Source organism: Xenopus laevis, chromosome 5S (assembly GCF_017654675.1).
Source record: "Xenopus laevis strain J_2021 chromosome 5S, Xenopus_laevis_v10.1, whole genome shotgun sequence".
NCBI classification, from domain to species: Eukaryota; Metazoa; Chordata; class Amphibia; order Anura; family Pipidae; genus Xenopus; species Xenopus laevis.
Genome location: NC_054380.1, coordinates 80,318,514 through 80,344,018, shown reverse-complemented (window position 1 = coordinate 80,344,018; position 25,505 = coordinate 80,318,514). Strand labels below are relative to the sequence as shown.

Here is a 25,505-nt window from a genome sequence, read left to right as displayed (position 1 = left end):
GTGTTTCACATAATAATTAACAGTGTAATCCATGGGGAAGCACAATAGCAGATCCCGAAAGATAAACTCACTTGTTTTATACAGCACATGTGCCCTACTGAGGATAATAGTAACCCCAGGGGAAGACAATGTTCTGCTATATTTTGGAATTTTGTTACAGATTTATATATTAATATGGAACTTTATGCTCAATAACTAAGCTAAAAAGACTTATAAATATAATTTACTTCAATAACCAATTAATGTATTACATAAATTGTTAAATACAAGAAGTATGTTTGTAAACAAAAAGCAGACAATTATGATAAAAGGCAACTGTTATATTATTTAATAAAATTGTAACCTGATACAATTTATTAGAGTAACATAAAGGAGTAGTAGAAGGCACAAAGCATAGGAAGCAGTGCAGAGAATAGCAAAGGACATATAATAATATGGTCTACTTTGAATTAGTTGCATCATTTCATAAAGACATGTTCGAATACCAAGACTGGAGCTGCTTGTCATTTGCAATTTTTGTTATTTACAAAGAAACCCCAGAGGAACCATTGACTTTTTTTACATTTTAAAGTTGTTTCCTATCAGCAAACATTTCCCTTCACAGTAAATATCATGTAAAATAGTTACAGCAGCAAATGTGAAAAATGTTCATTTTGGGAAGTTTATGCATCATAATAAGATGTAGATAATTTGTAATAATGTAACACTTTTATGACATTTCAAGCAACTCTTTTAGATGGTGGAGCTTGGGTGTTAGACATGATCTATGCCCTTTATGACAGTAACAATAGAAAATTACAAAAGATTGGGTGCTAGAGCAATTGGAAATTTATTGAAAATCTAAAATTAGAACAGTTATGCTATGTTATCTGATCTCATATTCAGTTAACGATGTAAAAATATTAGATTTATCTCCCATGGTGCTCACTAAGGTAGAACATCAAAAGATGTGGCACAGAACTGCTTACTAACACTGATCTGTCATACACCCCTGGGTTGTACCATAATAGAGTGTAGCTATCACCTGCTAAATCCTTGCAAGATCCTATTTCCTGACTTATTTTAGCAGTGAGGCCTCTTCTGGTCTCTGGACCCTGAGCAATCCCTGCCTTCTATTCAGATGAAGCACCAAGGGCTTAGCATATGGAAAGCCCATTCTATTTATCAACTAGGTGACAAACATTCCATAATAAACCTTAATAAATGCTGCATACCTTTTTGCCACAAGGAACAGGACTCCCCAACAATAAGGGGCCCATTTACTTAGTTCGAGTGAAGGAATAGAGGAGAAATAGTTCGAATTTAAAATGGTCGAATATGGCTACTTCGACCATCGAATGGGCTACTTCGACCTTCGACTACGACCTTCGACTTCGAATTGAACGATTCAAACTAAAAATCGTTTGACTATTCGACCATTCGATAGTCGAAGTACTGTCTCTTTAAAAATTTCTTCGACCCCCAAGTTCACAACCTAAAACCTACCGTGGCCAATGTTAGCCTATGGGGAAGGTCCCCATAGGCTTCCTAACAATTTCCTGATCGAAGGATTTAATCGTTCGATCGAACGAATATTCCTTTGATCGTAGGAATAGCGCAAAATCCTTCGACTTCGATATTCGAAGTTGAAGGATTTTACTTAGACGGTCGAATATCGAGGGTTAATTAACCCTCGATATTCGACCCTAGGTAAATGTGCCCCTAAGTTAATACAGAAAGCACTCATCAGTCAAACACGTATGGGGGAATGTAATAAAAGTCGCAAAAAGCAAAACAGTTTGCACAAATAAGAATAAAAATTTTAATTTCACAATGTAATATTATTCCTTAAATTATTATTGCATTGTGAATTTTAATTGCTCATTGCCCACTTTTAAGAAGTGTTTGAAGGTGGTGTAATCTTTTGGAGCAAACATAACTTTTTCAGTAAGAAGTTTTATTACATTCAATGTGCACTGGCGCAAGCTATGCAATTTGTAAACCATATTCCACTGTTGAAAGAGGCCGCTAAACAGTTTCCGGGTTCGTGAAAGCTATATTAAATTCGCACAAAGAAAAATTTGTTCACACAAACTTTACGCATTGCACGTTTTTTCCATAACCAAATTTTATTACGTTAATGTATTACTTGGTTTGTGGAATCTGATTTTACAATGCAAGTCACTGATTATTTTTCTGTATCATATTAATAATAAAACAAATATAATATATAAAACTGGAAAGTTTTGAGCTGGGTATGGAGAGATGTGTGACTTTTAAATGTATGTTTACTTATTTAAACAGGGATCTTATTTAGTGAGACAAGTAATGAATATTATATGGCAAATAAATATATTTTTATTTCAGCCAAATCTTTTTTTGGTTCAAAGTGTATTTTAAAACTTCCTACTGGTTAGTGATCTAGGTCATTGTTATCTATTTAATGTGGATTGATGCTTCTGCACTGTTTTGTAGAATCACACTAAAAAAGTCATCTTTTTTCCCATCAAAAATTAGTTCATCAAAACCCATTCATTTTAAACCTATGTTCAGGCCACTATTGAACAATTTGGTATACTGCAAAATGACTCTAAAACAAATATGATTTATTATTTCTACTTACAAGACCCAAATTTTGAATATGATTTCTAAATTTGTAAAGACCGTCTGAAAATGTAGGCCTGAATAAAGGTTGTTCATCATATGTCCTTCTTAGCTCCCGCATATGTTAAGCTCAACGTATTTGCAACTGCTCACTTTCAATTTGCAAAATGGGACATTCCACTTTGTAAACAGACACAAGCCATGCATGAATGAAATGATCCTTCTTTTAATAGCTAATTTCTAAAAGAAAAAAATAGCCAGAATAATTATGTAACAGTGTTTCCATTATTAAACAAATCAATGCATTCATCATTTTAAGTATGCATGAGAATTTATTAAACAAAAACAACAAACAAAAATAATAAATTTTTTGGTGAAAATTGAATATTTTGTTCTTTTTTGTGGGTGTTCTGTTTGTTTGCAGTCAGATGAGTGAGCCTCATAGCGGTTTGACGCTCAAATGTGCCAAGTGTGGAGTAGTTTCAACAACAGCTTTGTCAGCCACCACCGCCAGTAATGCCATGTTAGTCTAAATCATTTACATCTTCTTGTTACAAATCTTTTACCGTGCATGTCTTGAAATAGAAAATTTGTGTTTTTCTAATGATAATATTGTTATTTGTTTTTATTGTTTTAGTCTAAAATTAGGAACAAATGCACTTCTATTTTTCAAAGGAATGTTGAGTTAAATGAGGGGTGTCTTACCTTTTAGCCCTGCAACTCATTTAAACCTGTAATCCTTTGAAGCCTACAATATTAGGGTGCTATTTGTTCCCATTAAATAACAACTGGAGGTCTGCAGGGTCTATGTGCCTCTATTAAAGACTTTAAAAAGTAAAATAATTTGCTTTGTATAACCTCTAGTTCTGTAATTTCCTACAACTTAATATGTTATGGATAGGCTATATCTTACCTGTAGTTTCTAAACTACAACTTTAGCATTCTTTTTGGCTTTTGGCTCATGGAAGATGCTAGGGGGCAGATGTATCAAGGGTCGAATTTCGAGAAGTTAAATCCCTCGAAATTTGACTGGGGAATAGAATTGAATAGGGAATTCGGGCAAATTTACACACTGGCAAATAGTCGAATGGGCGAATATTCGCCCGGTGAATAGTCGCACGATCGAATATTCGATCGAAGGATTTTCATTCGATCGAATGATCGATCAAATGCCTTTTTATTCGATCAAAAACTTAGAAAAAAAAGCCTATGGGACTTTCCCATAGGCTTTTAAAGCAATTCCGTAGGTTTAATCTGGCGAAGTAGGCAGTCGAAGTATTTTTAAAAGAGACAGTACTTCGACTATCAAATGGGCGAATAGTCGCAGCGTTTTTTCGCTCGATCTATTCGAATCATTCTACTCAGGTGAATTTACACCAATTCGATAGTCGAGGAGCACAAAAAACGACTCCAAATTCGAGTTTTTTTCCCTCTATTCATTCACCCGAGCTTGGTGAATGTGCCCCCTAGGAGTTGTGTTTATACAGCAACAGGGGACTTGCAAGTAATCCATGTCCCTAACATATATATTTTGCTGGTCACATTAGCACGGAAAGCTTTAGCTGTTTTACTCGAATGTGATATTTATCTACAATGTACAATATGGTTCAGCAATTTTTTTTTCCTTTATCTGATTAGGGCATCTCTCTGGAGTTCTTGTGTTGTCTTACCACTCCTGGCACTGACGTGGATGTCTGCTGTCCTCGCAATGACAGATAAAAGATCAATACTGTTTCAGATACTATTTGCAGTATTTGATTCCTTGCAAGGTTTCGTCATTGTAATGGTCCACTGCATTCTTCGAAAAGAGGTGAGGAAAATATTTTGTATGCTTCAAATCAAATAAACTGACCATAGTGACACATTTTTTAAATGTTGCTTTATATCATTTTTAAGTCATAACAATTTACACCAATGTCAAACTAGTAATTATAACATGCAAATAGAAAAAATGCTTAAGATCATTAAAGGCAAGTGTAGGCTATATAGTGAATAAAGTACCCCCTCTTGTAAAATATAAGGATATTATAAGTTACCGAGGAGTTTCATGACCATATAAAAACACGAGGCCGAAGGCCGAGTGTTTTTATACAGGTCATGGAACTCCGAGGTAACTTATAATATCCTCATATTTTACAACTGGGGGTACTTTATTAATTATAATACACAAATTTTAGTGAGTCATGTGACAGAAATTACATCACTACTGACCGTTTATAACTGATGACATCACTACTCACCGTTTATAAGGATATAATTTACAGGATATTCATGGCTTTTGTGTATTATAAAGGACTCCAGCACAGTATCTGATATGACAAGTTTATATGTTACCATAAAACAAAAATACTTATGTTCCTGAAGTTGTTAAAATCACAATTGGAGCTGATCTACAAAGATTTCATTAAGAAGAGTAGAGACCTGCGGTAATTCTTATATGTGCAGTGCAAATAGTAAAAAAAAAAAAATATGGCTGATTACACACTTTTTTTGCAATTTGAACTGTGCCCAACATACTGATATAAAACTCTAATGGTAAAAATAAATGAATGAATCCGAATGCTACTCAAAGAGGAGCTAAACTGTGCAACTTTGGAACACATAAGTCCGATAGTCTTAGTCAGCTCAGTCTCTTGTTGACTGTTTATCTATGGGAGGGGACCTGTATTATACTAGAGTCTTCAGCAGTTGAAATCACTTGATTTCAGTGAAAAATAAGAATGAATCTCCCATGGGTAGAATGAATCTCCCATGGGTGATGTTTGATGGACACCCACCAGTAGCAATAGTTAAAAAATTACCAAACAAGGAATCAAAGCTGGATATAGTTCTGCTGGAATAAGGGCAGCTGAAACTAGATAAACTGAAACTGGATACAAAGCATTGAAATGCACTTATGTATTTAGGCTGACAAGGTCAAGAACTATAAATCAATACATAATTGTAATATACATTAAAGGCATCACCCCTAGTAGAAAGTGACAATCTACAGAAATATATCTAACTGACGATATGGTTTCCCTCCATAAAGAGTGCCCTGCAGCTAACTGACGTCAATATCCTACACGCACAGACTCCTCTAAAATATTCTTTAATCTGTTTATCTGTAAAGAAACATTCCACCTTCCACATACCAGCCAAATACTCATGGAGGATGCTATGTTATACATTGCATGGCACACATAGCACTTGTTGCTTAAAACAGCACAATATGACACATTATTAGTCGCCTTATTTATAATGTGTTGCATTACCTTGCTGCTTATAAATACTGTCAATTAATTAGCAGTATTAAGCAGACCTGTATTTGTGCATAGCATATTTTTTCAACTAATCAGTATTATACATGGAATGGCAGCGCCAGAGTATAGACAGAGGTATATGCAGTGCTCAGTGTGTCTTATGTTTACTATATACACTAAAATATAATGTACCGTATCATAGACGCTCAGATGTTATGATAAGGTATGAAGACCTTCTACCTAATTAAGTTTATTGCACTGCATTTAAATGCAGGTATAGGACCTGTTATTTGGAATGCTCAGGACCTGCGGTCTTCTGGATAAGGGGTCTTTCCATATTTTCACCTCCATATTTAATGGGGGTATTTACGATATCTCAACTTTTTCTCACTATATAAAAAGAATTAGAGCAAACTTCCAATAAAGCTGAACAAAAAAAACATGTGCGGGAAAAAGTTGTGACAAAATCGTGCATCAAATAGAATCTTTTTTAATTTGACACTGGAAAATTTGACTTTTTCAGATTATCAAACAGAGACCAACCCAAATATCCCAAAATTATCGAGAATCCTGAAGATAAAAAAATATGTTCCGATTGTTGTAGGGACCATCTGCCATTGACTTCGACCTGATTTATTCAGGTTTTTGCTGGAGTATTTTTGGAATTCGAATTTTAGCACCTTAAGAGCATAATAAAATTTGAGTTTTTCCCGCCCTAAAAATATGATTTTTTCCCCTTTAAAAACTCAACCAGAAAAATGCAATGTTTAATAAATATGCTCCCAAGTGAACTAAAATCAAATCATTAAATAAACTCAATAAGATTGTTTTCGCTACAGCAGCAGAAGTGTTAAGAGCTTTCACCAAGATCTTCCAGTGACATACTGTCAATCAATGCATTTCTGCACTAGTGTATCTTTGGCTGAAGTGCCATGCTGAGGAGTGATTAATGCTTGGTAATACATTTTAGATGTTGGGAAAGCCATGAAAAACAGAGAGAAATAAAATCAAATGGGGTATGTGAATAACCATATGCCAAGCAGAGCTGCATGATCCTAATGAGTATTGGGTGGAGAATACAGGACCTGGTCGGAATCTGTGCTTTGCAGGAGATTACAAATGTGAAATTAATGTTCTCACTTTGTAAATGACAAGGTGAATGCTATGTGTTATTAATCAGGTACAGCAGTATGGTGGCCATGTCTTAGTTAGCCATGCTGTTGATGGAGGATTGGATGCCTCCATTCTACCGCTGATTTGCTTTTTTTAGGCACTATGCTATGTTTTGTTGGTTGTGTAGATTTAATAGAGCATAAAAATAAATCATTGTTTTGTGTATTGCTGGGATCAGACACTTGCAGTGTCATATATTTGCAAGAATTGCATTGGCTGCACTTTGTTTTGCATATTTGTTATTTATCCTTCATATTAGGATAAATATATTTTAGTGGCCGATGCTGCTATAGCAACTGACTGTTTGCTTTTTATCTATACACTGAGTTTGGTTGTTTTTCTATCTGTACTTTTCTAAAGGTTATTTCATTTTAGCATTAAAAGGAAAATATTAAGTAATAATCCCGTCAAGATACACTGTAGTTGTTCTTGGGCACACTCTCCCCCTCGCCCTCTGAGGTGAAACATATGAAATGATATGATCTCTTGTTTAGTGGTGCCCAGTGTTGAAATCAACCATTTTGCTCAAGGAACCCCAACACAACTGCTTTAGTAACTATTTGACTACCTGCAAATATTATCTTATACAATCTCATAGGCAAGCTGGCAGATGGTTTATTATACTTCATTGTGTTATAACTGGAAGAATAAAATGCACAACTATTTATAATCACCATTATTAGTGTTTTACTTAGAGGACATTCTTGCAAAAATATATATATAAATATACATAAATATATATATAGACGGTGCTACATATACATTTACAATTTTAAAAAGATGGGCATTAGCAATACTAATGGTCCCTGCTCTGTATTACATCAAATATGGGTAAGACTGCATACAACCTAAAACCTTGAATTGTCTGCATCCACAAGATCACCATGTACCTTTTTCTCTAGGTACAGTAAGTGAAAAAAAAACATCAACATTTACAAAAAAATCCTAATTTTCTTTTAGGGGGTATTTATCAAGGGTCGAATTTCGAGGGGTTAAAACTCTCGAATTCGACCATCGAATTGAAATCCCTCGAATTCGAATATCGAACTAGAAGGATTTAGAGCTAAAATAAGCATTCGATAGATCGAATAAAAATTGTTCAAACCGAATGATTCGAACGATTTTCAGCGATCGATCGAAGGATTTTTATTTGATGCCAAATAGTTAGAAAATGCTTGTAGAAGGTCCCCATAGGCTTATAATGCAATTCGGTAGGTTTAACTTGGCAAAGTATTGAATTCAAAGGATTTTTAAAGAGTACTTCAACTATCGAATGGTCAAATAGTCACACGATTTTTGATTCGAATCGTTCAAATCGAAGTCGAAGTCCAATTCGATGGTCGAAGTATACAAAAATGCAAACTTTTTGAAATTCGAATATTCACCCGAGGCTTAGTAAATCTGCCCCTTTAAGTGTTCTAAATAATGAATGTGTTTTTCTCTCTCCCATAATTTGCCTTTTGTTTAATATCCTGTAGCCACCCACTTAAACAAAATGAGCAATCAATGCAACCAGGAGGAACAGGAAGGTTTTCTGCCCATATCAGACAAATCTTGCCGCATTAGTGAATATATTACCATTTTATGCATTTTTTCACTACAGCATAATCTTTACAAAACCCAATGCATCACTATATTGTTGTAATACTATTGTGTTGATACTGTCATAAAGTGAAGAAATTTTAATTTGCAACTTTATAGTTTAGGGGGTATGGGTAAATTCACAGTTACATAGTTAGTTAGTTACATAGTTAAGTTGGGTTGAAAAAAGACAAAGTCCATCAAGTTCAACCCCTCCAAATGAAAACCCAGCATCCATACACACAACCCTCCCTACTTTCATATCAATTCTATATACCCATACCTATACTAACTATAGAGCTTAGTATCACAATAGCCTTTGATATTATGTCTGTCCAAAAAATCATCCAAGCCATTCTTAAAGGCATTAACAGAATCAGCCATCACAACATCACCCAGCAGTGCATTCCACAACCTCACTGTCCTGGCTGTGAAGAACCCCCTACGTTGCTTCAAATGAAAGTACTTTTCTTCTAGTCTAAAGGGGTGGCCTCTGGTACGGTGATCCACTTTATGAGTAAAAAGGTCTCCTGCTTTTTGTCTATAATGTCCTCTAATGTACTTGTAAAGTGTAATCATGTCCCCTCGCAAGCGCCTTTTTTCCAGAGAAAACAACCCCAACCTTGACAGTCTACCCTCATAATTTAAGTCTTCCATCCCTCTAACCAGTTTAGTTGCATGTCTCTGCACTCTCTCCAGCTCATTTATATCCCTCTTAAAGACTGGAGTCCAAAACTGCACTGCATACTCCAGATGAGGCCTCACCAGGGACCCATAAAGAGGCATAATTATGTTTTCATCCCTTGAGTTAATGCCCTTTTTTATGCAAGACAGAACTTTATTTGCTTTAGTAGCCACAGAATGACACTGCCCAGAATTAGACAACTTGGCATTGTAAATGTGGATAAAGCCTTGCTTTATTCAGTAGGTGATCATGACTGTGTTTGTATTACTTTATTCCACTAGATACACAATTTATGACAAATATTTCTTGTTAACAACCATCCTTGGGTGATACTGGAATTTGTAGTTTTAACAGTTAAAATGCCCAGCACTTTGTTTATAGACTCTAACTTCTCAGAGAAATTCATCATATGCAAAATGACTGAAATCAAGAAATGGAATATCATCTTCTCTGTAATCCTGCTTAAGACACATTGTGCATTCATTCACTGAATAGTCCGCTTATGCATTTAGAACTATAATCTTGCCTCTCGGCAAGGCAGCATTAGATTATTTGCAATAACTCACACTCAATTTGCATTTTAGCAGTTATTTTCTGGTATGAAGACTTTTATCAATATATATCCACCCCTGCTTCAAAACATTATTTTATATAATGTTACCTAATACTTAGCATTCTTTTGGCTTTCTATCTCAATCTGACTCTCGATTTATGGGTCTATACATACAGTATGTGATTAGAATTATATAGATAGATATTTTCCTATGAATGTTACTTACTATTGAGTAGCTCACAATTATCAACAATGTAGGAATCTATAATGCATTGAAACAATAATTATAATATTTGTGTTGCTTATTTCTTTATTACAGGTCCAAGATGCTTTTAGATGTCGACTGAGAAATTGCCAAGATCCAATAAATGTAGATTCCACCAGTTCTTTTCCAAATGGACATGCACAAATCATGGTAAGATTTGCTTAAGTTCATTATTGCCTAATAGCCTTTATTGCTAGAATGATATACTACTAGTAATATGACTTCTACTATATGCTTATATGCTTTCAAGGGAAACAGTCTTTTTACTTTCGTTTTTGGTAAGAGTATAATTCAAAGAATAGAGTCTGTGCACCAAATGGTGATTATCAATACCAGAACAGAGCTGTGATTCAACTTATATTCTTTAAATTGATTTCCAGTTCAGGTTGGTTTCACTCAGGATAATGCCCTCTAACTTATCACATCTCAACACATTTTCACTTACATATACATTTTATAATTTAAGAATTCCTCACGTGCATTGTTATCTTGGGTTTATAGTGGACTGCCTAGTTAGCCTAAGGTTTTATTTATATACGAGAAGCAAAGCTGGGGAAAATGCTGATCAATTCCCAGATACAGACTACTTTCACTCTTATTGAAACTAATCTGTATAATGCAGGGTTTCTTATGAGCAAATATATGATTTGAATCAGTGTTTCTAGCACAGGGAAAACTGTTCCAAAGCTCAGCCACTAAAAGTCCAAATAGTATCTCTGGGAAGGAATTTATACAGCTTTCTTCATTGTCATGTGTAATTACTATGTACTATCAATGTGTATATTTTACATATGTATTATGCATGTAGGAAACCCACACAACGAAGATATAAAATCATTTTAGAAAGTACCCTGGTCAAAACTGAACAAAAAGGCTTATGAAAACATATAAAGCTACCATCTATACTTTTTCAAACAGTGTATCACAAATTGCAATTACATTTTAATCATGATATTAGAGGCTAAACCAGATTAAAAACTAATTATACATTTTGACTAGGGGAATGCTGATTAAGTATTAGCAGAGCTCTCCATCCACAACCCCTGGGGTAATTGGGTAATGCATTGACTATAACAAATTGTTTTAGAAGTAACCACTATCATAATGCAAAAGCTGCCGATGAATGGGGAAGGAAATCTTGACAGCTCTTCAGCAAATGTGTTATTTTGTAATGAATCACAATGATTCACTGATTCATCTGAAAGAATTTACTCCACTCATCACTATTTAAACTGTACAAAGAAAATGTTAGTGCATGCAAGTGTACAGCTGCAGTGAAAAATATGCTATTGATTTTAACAAAGTGCTTAAAAAATAGAACTACTGTACAGTGGAAATAATTTTACAAGACTTTGGTAAAATAAAATCTACATACCCATATCACCCATTCTGTACCTCTTATTGGTTATATAGGGGCATCTTTAGAGGCACAGATCTTTACTGCTAAAGGGCTGTGGTTCTCATAATGTACAACATTTCTAGACTATTATTATTATTAACATTTATTTATATAGCGCCAGCATATTTTGCAGTAAATGTGTTTATACAACTAAATCACATTAATTACATACATAGAACATATGGCGTTACATACATCACAACCAATACCAGTACAAAAGGTGAGAAAATCCCTGTGCAAAGGAGCTTACAATCTAAGGGGAAGGGAATAAGGCGTGGGAGTTGGCAGGATCAGAAATAAGTGAGTGAGAGATGTAGTACTGCATTTGGTAGTTAAGCAGAGTGAGGGTAGGCTTCGCTAGAAGTGCGTTTTAAGAGATCTTTTGAGAGCAGAAAGGTTGTGAGAAAGTCCCCAGACCGTGGGAGAGAATTTCAAAGGAGGGCTGCAACCGTTGCAAAGTCATGCGAGCATGTAAGGAGGTAATGAGAGAAGAGTTGAGTAGCAGGTCAGTAGTGGAGTGTAGCAAGCAGTTGGGAGTATATAGTATATGAGTATATAGAGATGAGATCAGAGATGTAGGGTGGGGCAGGGTTACGAAGTACTTTGAATATCAGGGTCATTAATTTGAATTTTATTCTGAAAGGTAGCGGAAGCAAGTGTAGGGATTGGCAGAGTGGCATGGCAGAGGAGGAGCGGTTACTGAGATTTATGAGCCTCACAGCAGTGTTCATTATGGACTGGAGAGGTGACAGTCTCTGGAGGGGAAGGCCAATTAAAAGAGAGTTACAGTAGTATAGAGGTGACATGATGAGAGAGTGAATAAGAATTTTGGCAGCATCTTGGGTGATAAATGATCGTATTTTGGATATGTTCCTTAGGTGGAAGTGACATGATTTAATTAGTGACTGGATATGAGGAGTGAATGACAGGGCAGAATCTAGAATAACCCCAAGGCACCAGGCCTGGGGAGATGGGGTGATAGTGAAATTGTTAGTTATGATGGATACTTCTGGGATGTTAATGGTGTTAGTCAGAGGGAAGAGAACCATTTCGATTTTAGAGAGGTTTAATTTAAGGTAGCGTTGCGACATCCAAGTAGAGATAGCGGACAGGCGGGAGGAAACGCGAGTTAGGAGTTCTGGGTTGAGATCAGGAGAGGAGAGATAGATCTGAGTGTCATGAGCAAAGAGGTGGTAGTGGAAACTATACGAGTTGATTAATTTGCTGAGGGAGGAAGTATAGAGGGAGAATAATAAGGGGCCCAGGACAGAGCCTTGAGGAACCCCAACAGAAAGAGGAAGGGGAGAAGATGCTACTCCATTGTAGGAGACACTGAAGGAGCCTACTGTACTTCTTTAGTTAAGCTTTAGTTCTCCTTTAAAGGAAGTGTAAACACTACTTTCTCCTACCATGAATACAAATAGCAGCATTAACATCTATATTGATTTAATAGCCAGCAAATAAATGTAAATTCTATATTGAGCATTGCATAAAAAAATATATTTTTGCACTGCAAAAATATATTAATAAATAACACTTTATAATATAATACAAACTAGAAAATACTAGCCTTGCATATAATTAATTGAAAAAAAAAATCACAGCTGGGAGAGGAAAAAGAAAGTGTGTGCGTGTGTGTGTATATATATGTATATATTATATATATAATTATTGAATAGACCCACACTCCATTTTGTGCAAAATTCTAATTCTTTTTATCGTGTACATAAATCCAACGTTTCGACTTGAGAAAGGGTCCTGTGAGGCCTGAAACGTTGCCACATGTCTGCTCACATTTGAGCCAATAAAGTAGACTTTTGATTATTATGCAATTTGCAGTGTGCTGCAGTATATTGGACTTTTGCAATTGATTTTCTGACCCGTGGCAGGTTGGATCAAATACTGCTAAAAGCACCTGATCCGAAAGGATTCATCGCATGAGGTAGAGCACTCCATCTTTGTGTGGAACTCTTAAAGGCATTAACATAATCAGCCATCACAAAATCACCCGACATTCCACAACCTCACTGTCCTCACTATGAAGAACCACCTACGTTGCTTCAAATGAAAGTTATTTTCTTCTAGTCTGAAGGGGTGGCCTCTGGTACAGTGATCCACTTTATGGATAAAAAGGTCCCCTGTTATTTGTCTATAATGTCCTCTAATGTACTTGTAAAGTGTCATGTGGAAATAGTCTTTCGAGAATGTATTAAAAATGCTTATAATCGAGCATAATCTGTTCATTAATGTTGACATATTTGTTTATGCACCTGTAAAACATATTTATTATGTATGACAATGAACCTCAATTTAAGAGATATATACCTCATTGTATTACACTTGCTACTGTTCTTTTGAGAATTTTTAATATACAGAGAACTGTATTATAAATCAACCTGTGACAGTGGTCCAACAAATATAAATTCAGGCTGAACAAGTACTGTAACTAATTTATAATGTGAAATTGAATGTATAATTGTTGTTCTATATTGAGTAATTTTTACTACAGCCTGTATGTGTTGCCATAGTATGAAATCCATTATGTATTGTTTGTTTGTTTGTTCCAGAAATAGTTCTCCAGAAACTAGATACAATTGTAATACTGTAGATGAGGTCTGAATGTTGTTGAATGCTGAGTGCTGCTGTCTCCCATGCACAGCCTGGGAAAGGAGGCAGCAAGAAGTAGATGTATTGGACTAGATGGATTTTTGCAGAAATGTTTAAGCACATTCCTTCTATATTTACAAGAGTGTAGTGCGCTGGCACATTCTTTGCACAATATGACCCTTAATGACAATTAAAAAGTGGTAAAGTGCTAGATATACCACATTTTTAAATACGGGCCAATAATTCCATTAATAGGATTGTGTCATTATAAAGGGATAGTAATTGAATTACAAAACTTTATACACATTCTTTAATTGGATTAAGGGAAGGGAAATTCGAGTAAGGGAAGGGGACTCTTAAACATGAGGCAGCTTAAAGAGGGGTCACTGTCTCTTAAATTTGCTTTACAGGAGTGATAGTTGTTTTTCACATTAATTACCTTCCTGAATGTACTGATGTTTTGAAAAAATGTTCTAATAAGTAAGGTGCCATTCACAATTGAAATAAAAGGCAGTATTTTATCAATTTAACAATAACCACTTATATACAGTATAACAAAGCTAGTTTGAAACGCTGTTCACAAGGGAGAGTTAAACAGAGATATACTGCTAAACCCTTTAGTCTGTTTCAAGCCTTATATGAATGTGAGTTCTTATTGCAGTGTAATTAACATTATATATATATATATATATATATATATATATATATATATATATATATATACATATATATATTGTATCTTGTGTATAATCTCAATGATTTAATAAGAAATGTCTGTATGGTGAACTGGCTTGATTACTTATATTTATCTTGTATGACAGGGCTCTCTCGATGCTGCAAAATGCTTAATACCTTTTGAAAGCCATCACCTCTGTCTTTTAGATGAATGTGTAGTAAATTTTGCAAATGCAGACATTTAATTTACCTAAAACCTGTTATCATATTTATATGATTGCCTAGCACATTATTTGGAAGCAACACTGTAAGTCATTGGGCAACGAAAATAGTAATTTCTTTAACTAAGCTAAAATGCTGCAACATGCAACCTATTTAGTTTCAAAGCATGATAGGGTATGATGAAAGGATACTCATTTTTCAAGGGGAATACTGAGAATGTGCTTTTATAGATATAATAATTGCATTTCATTCCTTTACGAAGCTACTTCTGCAACATGTTTATACAGTATGAATGTACAATATCTTAGTTCAAAACAGTGTCCAGTGACCAATGACCAAATGTTACTTTTATTATTTTATTGTATATTTCAGATTAGGTTTTGAATGCCTTTAAACAACAGCAGTTTAATTCTGCTTTTGTAGTGCCACAGAGTGACTGTACAGGTATGGGGCCTGTTATCCAGAATGCTCGGGACCTGAGGTTTTCTGGATAACGGATCTTAATTTCCATAATCCATAATTTGGATCTTCATACCTTGTCTACTAGAAAGTAATTTTAACATTAAATAAACCCAATAGGCTGGTTTTGCCTCCAATAGGGATTAATTATTTTTTAGTTTGGATCAAGTACAATGTACTGTTATTATTACAGAGAAAAAAAAGTAATAATTTTTTAAAATTTGGATTATTTGGATAAAATGGAGCCTATTAGTAATGGTGAATCTGTCCCATTCCGCTTCAAATTTTCAAAGCAGTTTTGTGAATTTATTCCCTGTCGGTGAAGCACGAACATGCGCTGCAAATCACCCATCACTAGAGTCTATGGGAGAGGGCCTTTCCCTAATTCTAAATCTTGTTCAGAATGAGTTTCCAGATAATAGATCCAATACATGTATATTATATGAAACTCTAAGCAAATTTTCAGTATATATATTAATTCATCATATTCTGTGTTTAAGGGGCAGATTTATCAAGGGTCGTATTTCGAAGTGCAAAAAACTTCAAAATTCGACCATCGAATAGGCTAGTTCGACATTCGAAGTCAAAATCGTAGGATTTTCAAGATCGTACGATCGTACTACGATCAAACGATTTATGAACGATTTTACAAAAAAATCCTTCGACTTCTGAAAGCCAAATACTGGCTATAGGTTCTAAGAGGTCCCCATAGGCTAACATAGCAATTCGGCAGGTTTAAGGTGGCGAAGTGTCAAAGTCAAAGTTTTTTAAAGAGACAGTACTTCGATTATCGAATAGTCGAATCATTTTCACTTCGAATCAAAGTCGATTTTGGCCTATTCGATGGTCGAAGTACCCTAAGTGAAGAATTATTTGTAACTATAATTGCTAGTAAAGGAAGTACTAGCTTGTTTCTTTCTAATCATTGCACTGTTGCAAGTGTTCAAACAGATTGTAGCAGAATTACATTTCCATTTATTATGCTAAAAAATCCATTTTAACCATTCATGCTAGCAACCCTTCAAAATTCTCATTACCGTACATGAACTTTAAAACAAAAATTGTGAAACTGTCAGTGCCAAAATCTGACTATAAGGTTTCTCCAGCACAACTGAATATAGCTTATACTATATAACCAAGACATGTACTTGCGTGAGAAAGACTGCACATCCAGTAAGCACTAGTGATGGGCAAAATTGCGCTGTTTCGCTTTGTTTTTTTGAAATTTTGTTTTTTTTAACGCTGGCGCACATTCGCTGGCAAAAATGAGCTGGTGAACAAAAAACGGACGCTGGTGTCCTTTTTTTGACGGCGGTGAATTTTCACGGCTGTTTCGTGAATTTATTCGCCGGCTGCGAATTGCACAAATTTGCGCCTGGTGAACAAATTCGCCCATCATTAGTAAGCACACAATTTAGGGTAGATCACTTTCTATATAAGGCATTTTATATATATATATATATATATATATATATATATATATATATATATATATATATATATATATATTTCCTCTCTCCTAAACGCTTGTGCCGCATATGAGAAAAAAAGTGGAGGGTCCTTGTGAGTTGCTTTTTTATATTTAAAGTATTTTTCCCACCATCATTGCTGTTGAGGAATTGTTGAACATTTGGGGTAATAGTGCCATGAACCCCTTCCAGAATTGTGTCTACTGTGACAAGCTGGCTGCCTGTACACATAATTTTTGGGGGAAATTAGCTATGGAAGCAGGGGTGTTTCTGCCATTTTAACAGCACGCATTCAAGACTTTAACCCACTCTGGGGTTCTCATCATATAGGTTGGTTTCCACACTCTGGAATATTCAGGCTTCTCACTAAGCCCTTCTGACTCTCCCCTCCTTGGATATCAGCTTCAGGCCTGGCTCACCGTCTGGCAGCACCTCTATCATTTTAGACTCAATCTCAATTGTCTGGTCACGTCTCCCTCTGCTCCATGCAGTCCCAGCCCCTCTGGGAGTTCTTAACACAGACAGGTAACCTCTCCTGTTCTGTGTCCTGCAATGAGAGAGCATCCTAACACTTAAAGGACCAGTAACATCAAAAAATTAAAGTGTTTTAAAGTAATAAAAATATAATGCAATGTTGCCCTGCGCTAGTAAAACTGCTGTGGTTGCTTCACTACTATTGTTTATATAAATTAGCTGCTGTGTAGCAATGGGGCAGTCATTCAAAGGAGAAAAGACTCAAGTTTCACAGCAGATAACAGATGAGCTCTGTAGAAAATAATGGTGTTATCTGTTATTCATTATTTATCCTGTGCCATATAGCCTTTTTTTCAATTTTCGACATTGCTACTCAGCAGCTTTTTTATATGAACTTCAGGAGTGTTTCTGAAGCAAATGGATCCGTTTTACTAGTGCAGGACAACACTACATAATATTTTCATTACATTAAAACACTTTTTGGTGTACTGTTCCTTTAACTATGATTAAATACCTTTCGACAGGACAGACTTCCTGTGGAAAGTGAGCTCCAGCATGCAAACTGGACCACTGAAATGGATTGCCTGTTCCTTCCAGAACACTTCAGCTTCCAGGGCCAGCCAGCAAAACCCTTCTCTGTTTAGTCACATCTCCCTTGCAGCTTTCAACTCCTACAGGGGAGAAATTAAAGACAAAAAACTTCTCTGTGATCAATCAACCACACTACCTAGTAAAGGGTAGAATTTTTACTGGCCATCCAAATGCCACACCCACCAACATTGTCAGACTTTAGGAAGTAAGATGTGTATCTTTTGAACTCCCTCTTGGGTCACTTGCTTCCAAAAACTTACAGGGTATGGTTCTAAAGGAAAGTTGTCCCATGTTGGACCCCTCTAATTAATTTCTTCTATGACCTGCAAATGGTGGAAATCTCTAGAAAATGTTGCCATATATTTAACACTGTCCAATGGCTAGGGAACTAGGAGATTCAGAGGTCCCATTTGCTTTAATTTGAGAGAAATTCACTATTTGTAATAGTCTCCACCTAAGTTTGCTACATTTAATCCTTGTTTGTTGGGGTTTTGTGTTAAAAAAATAAATATTGTGGAAGTTTTTTTTTTAACATTACCTAGAAAGCATATTGGAACACTTTATATAATCAAAACAACATAACATATTCTTCACACCTTAGAATAGTTTGGTGCATTATGTGTAAAAGATCACTATAAAGTTAATGTCTAGAAGCATTTTAGTTTGCATTTGCATTTTATTCGCTTGCCAGAAAGATAATAGAAATGCTCTGAGGACACATTTGCCCACCATTGCTACACTATAATTCTTGCTGATATATCCGTGTTTCTATTTCTTTCAATAACAGACAGACTTTGAAAAAGATGTGGACATTGCTTGTCGGTCAGGTAAGAACGTGCATCAAGAAAAAAATCAATATAACACTGTAAGAGCTCAAGAAGTTTATGATTACAAACAGGAGAGGACTAGCTCCCCTGATGATGAAAAATGGGGAGCATGAGTAGTAATTTTTTTAAAATTGGTGTAAAATGGCACTTGTCAGTTTGAAAAAAAATGCTTTACAAAAGTCATTTATAAGAATTGTAGTGGCTTAAAATGAATATAGAACTGTTGCCAAAATATCCTGTAGTACAATGAAAACAACAAAGAACGTACTGAAAAAAGAGTTACTTTTCCAGTACTCTTTTTAACAGCCCCTTTTAGTATTCTTATCACCTCCCGTCTAGAACCACAATACCAAAAAATACCAGAAAAGTGCAAATCACCATGTTTTTTCCCACAATACACCATTCCCCCCGATAGTTCCTGCTTTGATCACAAGAGGGAAATTACTGCAACTGTATGTGCATATCATCCCAAAGCCGAAGTCCAGCTGGTTTCATTTCTGATGTTCAGTGAGTGAGGTCTGTGCCTGATTGTTTTGGCCAAATGTGTTGCTTATATTAATGCTGTTTGTGATGGGAACCCTGGGGCAAGACATGATCAGGAGGTGGCAGGAGCACTTAGACCGTGAACACCGAAAATTACGCCAGTTGGACTTTTGCACAGATTCATTCAATTTGAAGCCAAATGCATGTGCAATTGCATTATGTTTGTTAAATCAGATGCAATTTTGCAAGGTGCAGTGCAATGGCCTCAGGCACTTTACCCCTTGCAACCACTTTGACTCTGGAATTCTGGGAAGAAATGCTTCTTTGTGGGGAAAAAAAGAGGAGTGTGTGATGAAATGGCACTTTGCTCACTGCACTTGTATGTTAAATGTAAGATAAAATATAATAACTCCAAAAAGCATTCTTTGAAATGCATGTATACAAACTAAGGGGTCATTGTAAAAATAGAGAACTGCAAAAAGTTAAAAATATCTTTGTGTCCATTTATTGGCCATACGATGTACATAAATGTAAATGTAGATATAATCACAAATGAAACCCAAAAATATTGCAAAATTTCATTTCATGTCCCTGTTTTTTTTTAAATATGTCCCTCTCTTAAGAACATGAAGATAGAAAGAGGAGAAATGCATTATTACTGATGTTTTTATGTGTTTTCTTATATTTGTGGTAGAAATCTAGATGCAAAATGATTGATAATACCATTAGATGAGGGAAGGTGTTGTTATATTTAGTTACATTAACTAAGTACTGTACCTTAAGTCATCATACACTAGGCCTTTGCTTGTAGCCCTCAAACAGTACAAATTGCACTCAATTAAAAATGTGCCATCACTGCTACTGTATTATCTACGGGGAAGTTTAAGTAAGCTGTTTTTCTGGTAGTAGAGGTCCATTGGGCATGCAGATGCATGCCCTTTACATGGTAGGAGCAGGTTGCACTTAACAGGGGGCAAATTGCTTCCCCATACAAAGTTGTGCCTGATGGCAGCATGTGCAAATGCATTGCAAAAGTCCTTAAATAGTATTCTGCCTTTTAATATACTCTGCAGGCAGAATTTTATTCCCTAACACCTAACTTTATATACCTCTCTATGAGTTCACTTTAAACTGGATATTTTAATAGAGTCTTAGCCATGAACAGAATTTAATTCCCTCAGGTATTTTGGAACTTATAAAACCAGAAGCTTGAGAGGAAAAATTGTTTTGCTCAAACAAGTATATTAATTTGCTTCAGTGAACACACAAACTATGACATGCATATATAGTTAGCTGAGAGTACTGCTTTAGCAATAGCAGTCTAGAGATGCAAATTTAAGAACTGTATCAGTCCTTGCTTCCAAAATGGATTTTAAATAAAACAAAACACTGCTGGAGTGGAAATCTTCAAAATATAACACAGGAGATTATGCATGTCCTTTATCATATGCATGAATGGGGTTTCATTCATATTGTTTTATGCACTTCAAGTAGAACTTAGGAGAAGAAGAGAGCACAATTGCTTGTTCAGTTGAAGTATGCATCAAATATTTGAAAGAGACAATGTAGTAGGCCTTCTTAGTGATCTTAATAATAATATATATAAATCTTTAAGTGGTCTAGTTGCCCAGTGAGACATTGCAAGAGCTGTGATGCTGTAACTTCAGTTTTATTGCTAGGGGGGCAGGAATTTCATCACTCTCTTCCCAATAACTCATTTATACTAGATGTGTATGAGGGAAAATCATTTGGTCAATATGGCTAAATGGATTTTAAAAATATAGACTGCATGTTATACTGTGCAGAATAAGCTGAAATGAAATGTATTTATTGCTGGAAAGACCCAGCCAAGTATTTTCACAAAACAGTGCCATTGCTTCCACATGGCAATAGTGCCATTTTGGATGACTTCCTGCCATGATTAATAGACTCGCCTGACTTTAGTTTGAAAGGTATCACTACATGTTTTGAATTAGATAATATCATTTGTTTTGCTTGAAGTTTTCACATGTAAATAAATATCACAGGACACAAGTATGAAAATTGAAATTAGTCCCTGGAATAAACAGTGTAGACAGGACAATTATAAACAAAAGATTAAATGTCAGATATGATCAAACTAAGTCTTATTGCATGTTAATAAATTAAAGTAAAACAGCTTCTCAGTCAATGTGTTCTAGTGCTAAGTATTATGGGAAATAAAAAAAAAAGATGTAATGAAATTAAAGCGTAAAAATAGTATTTCTAATTTGCAGTTTTGCACAAGGACATTGGCCCCTGCAGAGCTGCCACAATAACAGGGACGCTTTCCAGGATTTCGCTAAATGATGAAGAAGATGAAAACATAGTAAAGCCAGAGGGCATGAGCTACTCAACATTACCAGGAAACATCATTTCTAAAGTGATTATCCAACAACCTTCCGGTTTGCATATACCCATGAGTATGGGGGACATGACAGATCAGTGTCTGAAAAAAGAAAACAGTGATTTACGACGAACTGTGTACTTATGCACAGATGACAGTCTTAGGGCTGGGGATACAGATATGGGTCATTCCCAGGATCGAATGATGGAGAGTGACTATATTGTAATGCCAAGATGTGCTGGCAACATGCAAATGAAAGATGAGAATAAAATGAACATTGCTATGGATACTTTGCCTCATGAGAGACTATTACACTACCAAGTCAGTCCTGAATTCAGCATGAATCCTGCTGTAATGGAACAATTTGGTATAAATTTAGATCAGCATCTTGTGTCTCAAGAACACATGCAGAGTCTTTCTTTTGAACCCCGCACAGCAGTAAAGAACTTCATAGCGTCTGAGCTGGATGACAGCGCAGGACTATCAAGAAGTGAAACAGGTTCAACTGTATCAATGAGCTCATTAGAGGTCGGTGGCATACAATATTCATTCAAACTTCATTTTCTGTCTTGCTTTAGGATTGTAATTTTGCATCAAAGACTACATATGCAAGGTTCTTAGAATGTGGTTGCTTTCCAAAAGGGGACAGTATTATTCTGAAAATGTTAACAATCTGCAGATTCTTTAAATCAGTGATGTCACAATTGTGCCTTTCACCTATGAATTTTATTCCCCAGCATTTTCCAACAGATAGCGTTTTAGGGATGCTGGGAGCTTCCAACTTCTTGATCCATGCTGATATATATGTTTGTGTGTGGCTACATCTGCATATGGGTAACAACAAAGAAAAAGATCCTGCATTACCTTATTAATTTTCAGACATTTATAGCTGCTAATTTTTTTTTAACGTGTCCATTCAAATTATTGCGAAAATACCCATTTGTTTCTAAATAAGATATTTGAATTTAAATAAACAATGAAAAGTATTTTCCGATATTGTAAAGCTACATGAAACAAGCCTTGGCAAGAAGCCATCCTAGGCCGCTGGCTTGTGCCTTGCCAACTTCTAAAGCAGCAATTCATGCCATGATTGTACTCAGTCCTAATTATTCTCCATAATGCAAACAAAAAATCTGTCAAGCTATTTTCTTAAAGTACTTCTACTCAAGACCAAAGACAAAGTCTGCATCTATTTTATTACTGGGGAAAAAGTTCTTGATTATAATTGCCAACATAAGAGCCAAAGCTATAAGCTTATTTTATAGTTTTATGTAACAGTTGACATTTATTTAGAAACATGAGGAGCAAGGCCCAGAATGCAGAGCACTGGGGTGCAGCAGAGCCATGTACTTAATATTTGCCTTAACAGGAGATACAGAGATCTATATAAACAGCCCCCCAACTTTTGGTATGACTGCTTTGACCTACAGATAAGCAGATAAGTTCATTATGCAAGCGGATTATTTCTACAATAGTATTTTAATTATCTATCTTGCAAGTACCGAACATTGTGCTGCTCAATTTTCTTGTTTAGCTCTAAAATTTACAACACACAGATATTTTCTTGTGATAGGCAAAAAAACATATGTTAAGTCTCAGCCCTGTTTATTGAATTTATGTTAATCTACTGGGTATTCTGCTCCTTAAATATACACCAGTTTATTGGCCCCTAGTAGATGCCATGATTTTCTGAAAAATGTTCTGTTCTGAAAAACATTCCAGGTGTACAATGTCTGAGCCTTATGTGCAAAGGTTATATATAAACCCTAAAACATTTTGTCAGTTTATTATTTGAGCCCATTGGTGTGATTTTCCAGATTTTACTCTGGGCCCAGATTTAAGCCTTTGTTTCCAAAAAACATAAACTCCTAAACCGTTGCATGGTTTCTTCCTTCAATTACCTAAGCTTCGTGCCAAGTGGATTTTTATTTCTCCGACTAAAAAATAAAAAGCTTGGCAGGTTTTAGGTGGCAAACTTTTATTTATTTATTTATTTTATGGAAAACCCGCTATGGAAAAAAACTAGCCTGGATGTTCAAGCATTCCTAAAGCGGGTCCTATGTGTCTATGCGTCTCAGCGTTAGTTTTAAAAAAAAAGGTATATGTATGAGTCATCTTTACTTGCATTGCCAGTTTTAGTTTTCCTATGTTGTGCTTATTGGGTTTAACATTTTATGGGACCAGGTTTAAATTTAGAAAACATTTAGGGGTTTTTAGGGGTTGTCCTTTATATGAAAGTATATTGATAGCCATGTTATGAAGGAAAGGGATCTGAACTGAGTGCTGCAAAGGCGGCTTGATTCCAAAATCTTAGGAAAATGGTCTACAGCAATTAAAGGAGAACTAAACCCTAACAATGACTGTGGTCAAAAATGCCATATTTTACATACAGAATTTATTGCACCAGCCTATAGATTGAGCATCTCAATAGCAGCAATAATCCAGGACTTCAAACGTGTCACAGGGGGTCACCACCTTGGAAAGTGTCTGCGACACTCACATGCTCAGTGGGCTCTGAGCAGCTGTTAAGAATCCAAGGTTAGGGGCCATTGTCATTTTATAAGATGTAAATGAGGTTTGTCTGTAATACAAGTCGATGCTACAAGGCTGATTATTAAATTCTGGTGCTAGTTGCACTGGTGTCTGAGCTGACATAGTAATTATCTGTATTAATTACTAATTAGTCTTTTATTGTGACATTTATGTTTTATATATTATCTTGCACATTGGTCCCTAAATTCAGTAAGTGACAGCAGCACAGAGCATGTGCAGTGAAAAGAAGATCTGGGGCTACTGAGGCATCTTTGGAGACACAGATCTTCGCTGCTAAAGGGCCATGGTTGCCTTGGGCTGGTACAGAAGCCAAAACATAATGTACAACATTTCTAGCCTACTCCTTTAGTTACACTTTAGTTCTCATTTAAAACATGTCCCCTATTTACTGGGCATATAGTATGTTAGGTATTCAGTAAGTGCAACACAACTTTAATTAATAACACTGTGATTGTGCAATTTGTTCATTCATTAGTAATCAACAATGCGATGGCCATGTATGCGCCACAGCTTAACAACAATGATACAGAATAGCTACATGTCTTGAACTGTCTGTATATTAAAATTTATAAATCTTAAGTGATATCTTTGTGATATATTTAGCGGGTGTATTTGTTTCCATTACCTGCTGATAATCCTTGAAAGATTTGCTTGGTTAGGGGTGGGATGACTTAAGGAATGAGGCCTTGAGCCTTTTATACTCTGAATTTTTCATTGGTAGTTGAGCTTTGTTGGTTTGAACTAGTGGCAGATATAAGTAGTATAGTTAAAATTAAAACTGAATGGTAGTCCCTATATAGACATCTTTCACTGCCAGTAGCTGAGATAGACACAGGTAAATACTGTATACCAGATTCTCTTTCTGACATAGCAACCAACATTGACTTCCCTTTACCCTTGGGTTTTACAGCTGAGAATGTGCCCTTTAGCTATTGTGCAAAATGCATAATAGTTGACAAAATGCTTTCCTTAAGCATTCTTTAAAGGCTGCAAATTGTCTATTAATGTTCAAGCAATATGGTATCACCCACTTATAGTAAGTGCTGATATACCTAGAGAAATAAAGAAAACTTTATAACGTGCGTAAGCAGGGAACAATAAAGGACGTGAATACATAATTGAATTCTAAAATGAAAATAAATATTGCATATAATTCATTTCACAGATATATGTGTGGTCTCATACCCACAGTGTTACATTGTTATACTTTTGCAGAATATTATTCTCAGCAGTTCATAAAACTTGCACAATTAATTACATTTTCTTTAGGCAATGACAAAAATGTAATTATAAATAACA

At 35.5% G+C, this 25,505-nt stretch overlaps 1 protein-coding gene across 4 annotated transcripts in view; it reads left to right on the top strand.

The window, feature by feature from the left end:
* LOC108718003 (adhesion G protein-coupled receptor B3) overlaps nucleotides 1-25,505 on the top strand; it is a 521,962-nt gene that overhangs the window by 474,175 nt on the left and 22,282 nt on the right. For 2 of the 4 annotated variants that reach the window (XM_041564701.1, XM_041564702.1), the window contains exons 24-28: nucleotides 3,008-3,106; nucleotides 4,222-4,393; nucleotides 10,137-10,232; nucleotides 18,766-18,805; nucleotides 21,544-22,181. In XM_041564701.1, the coding sequence (XP_041420635.1) occupies nucleotides 3,008-3,106; nucleotides 4,222-4,393; nucleotides 10,137-10,232; nucleotides 18,766-18,805; nucleotides 21,544-22,181 (1,045 nt within the window). The remainder of the gene's footprint in view (nucleotides 1-3,007; nucleotides 3,107-4,221; nucleotides 4,394-10,136; nucleotides 10,233-18,765; nucleotides 18,806-21,543; nucleotides 22,182-25,505) is intronic. The other 2 variants (XM_041564703.1, XM_041564704.1) reach the window with 2 other exon arrangements.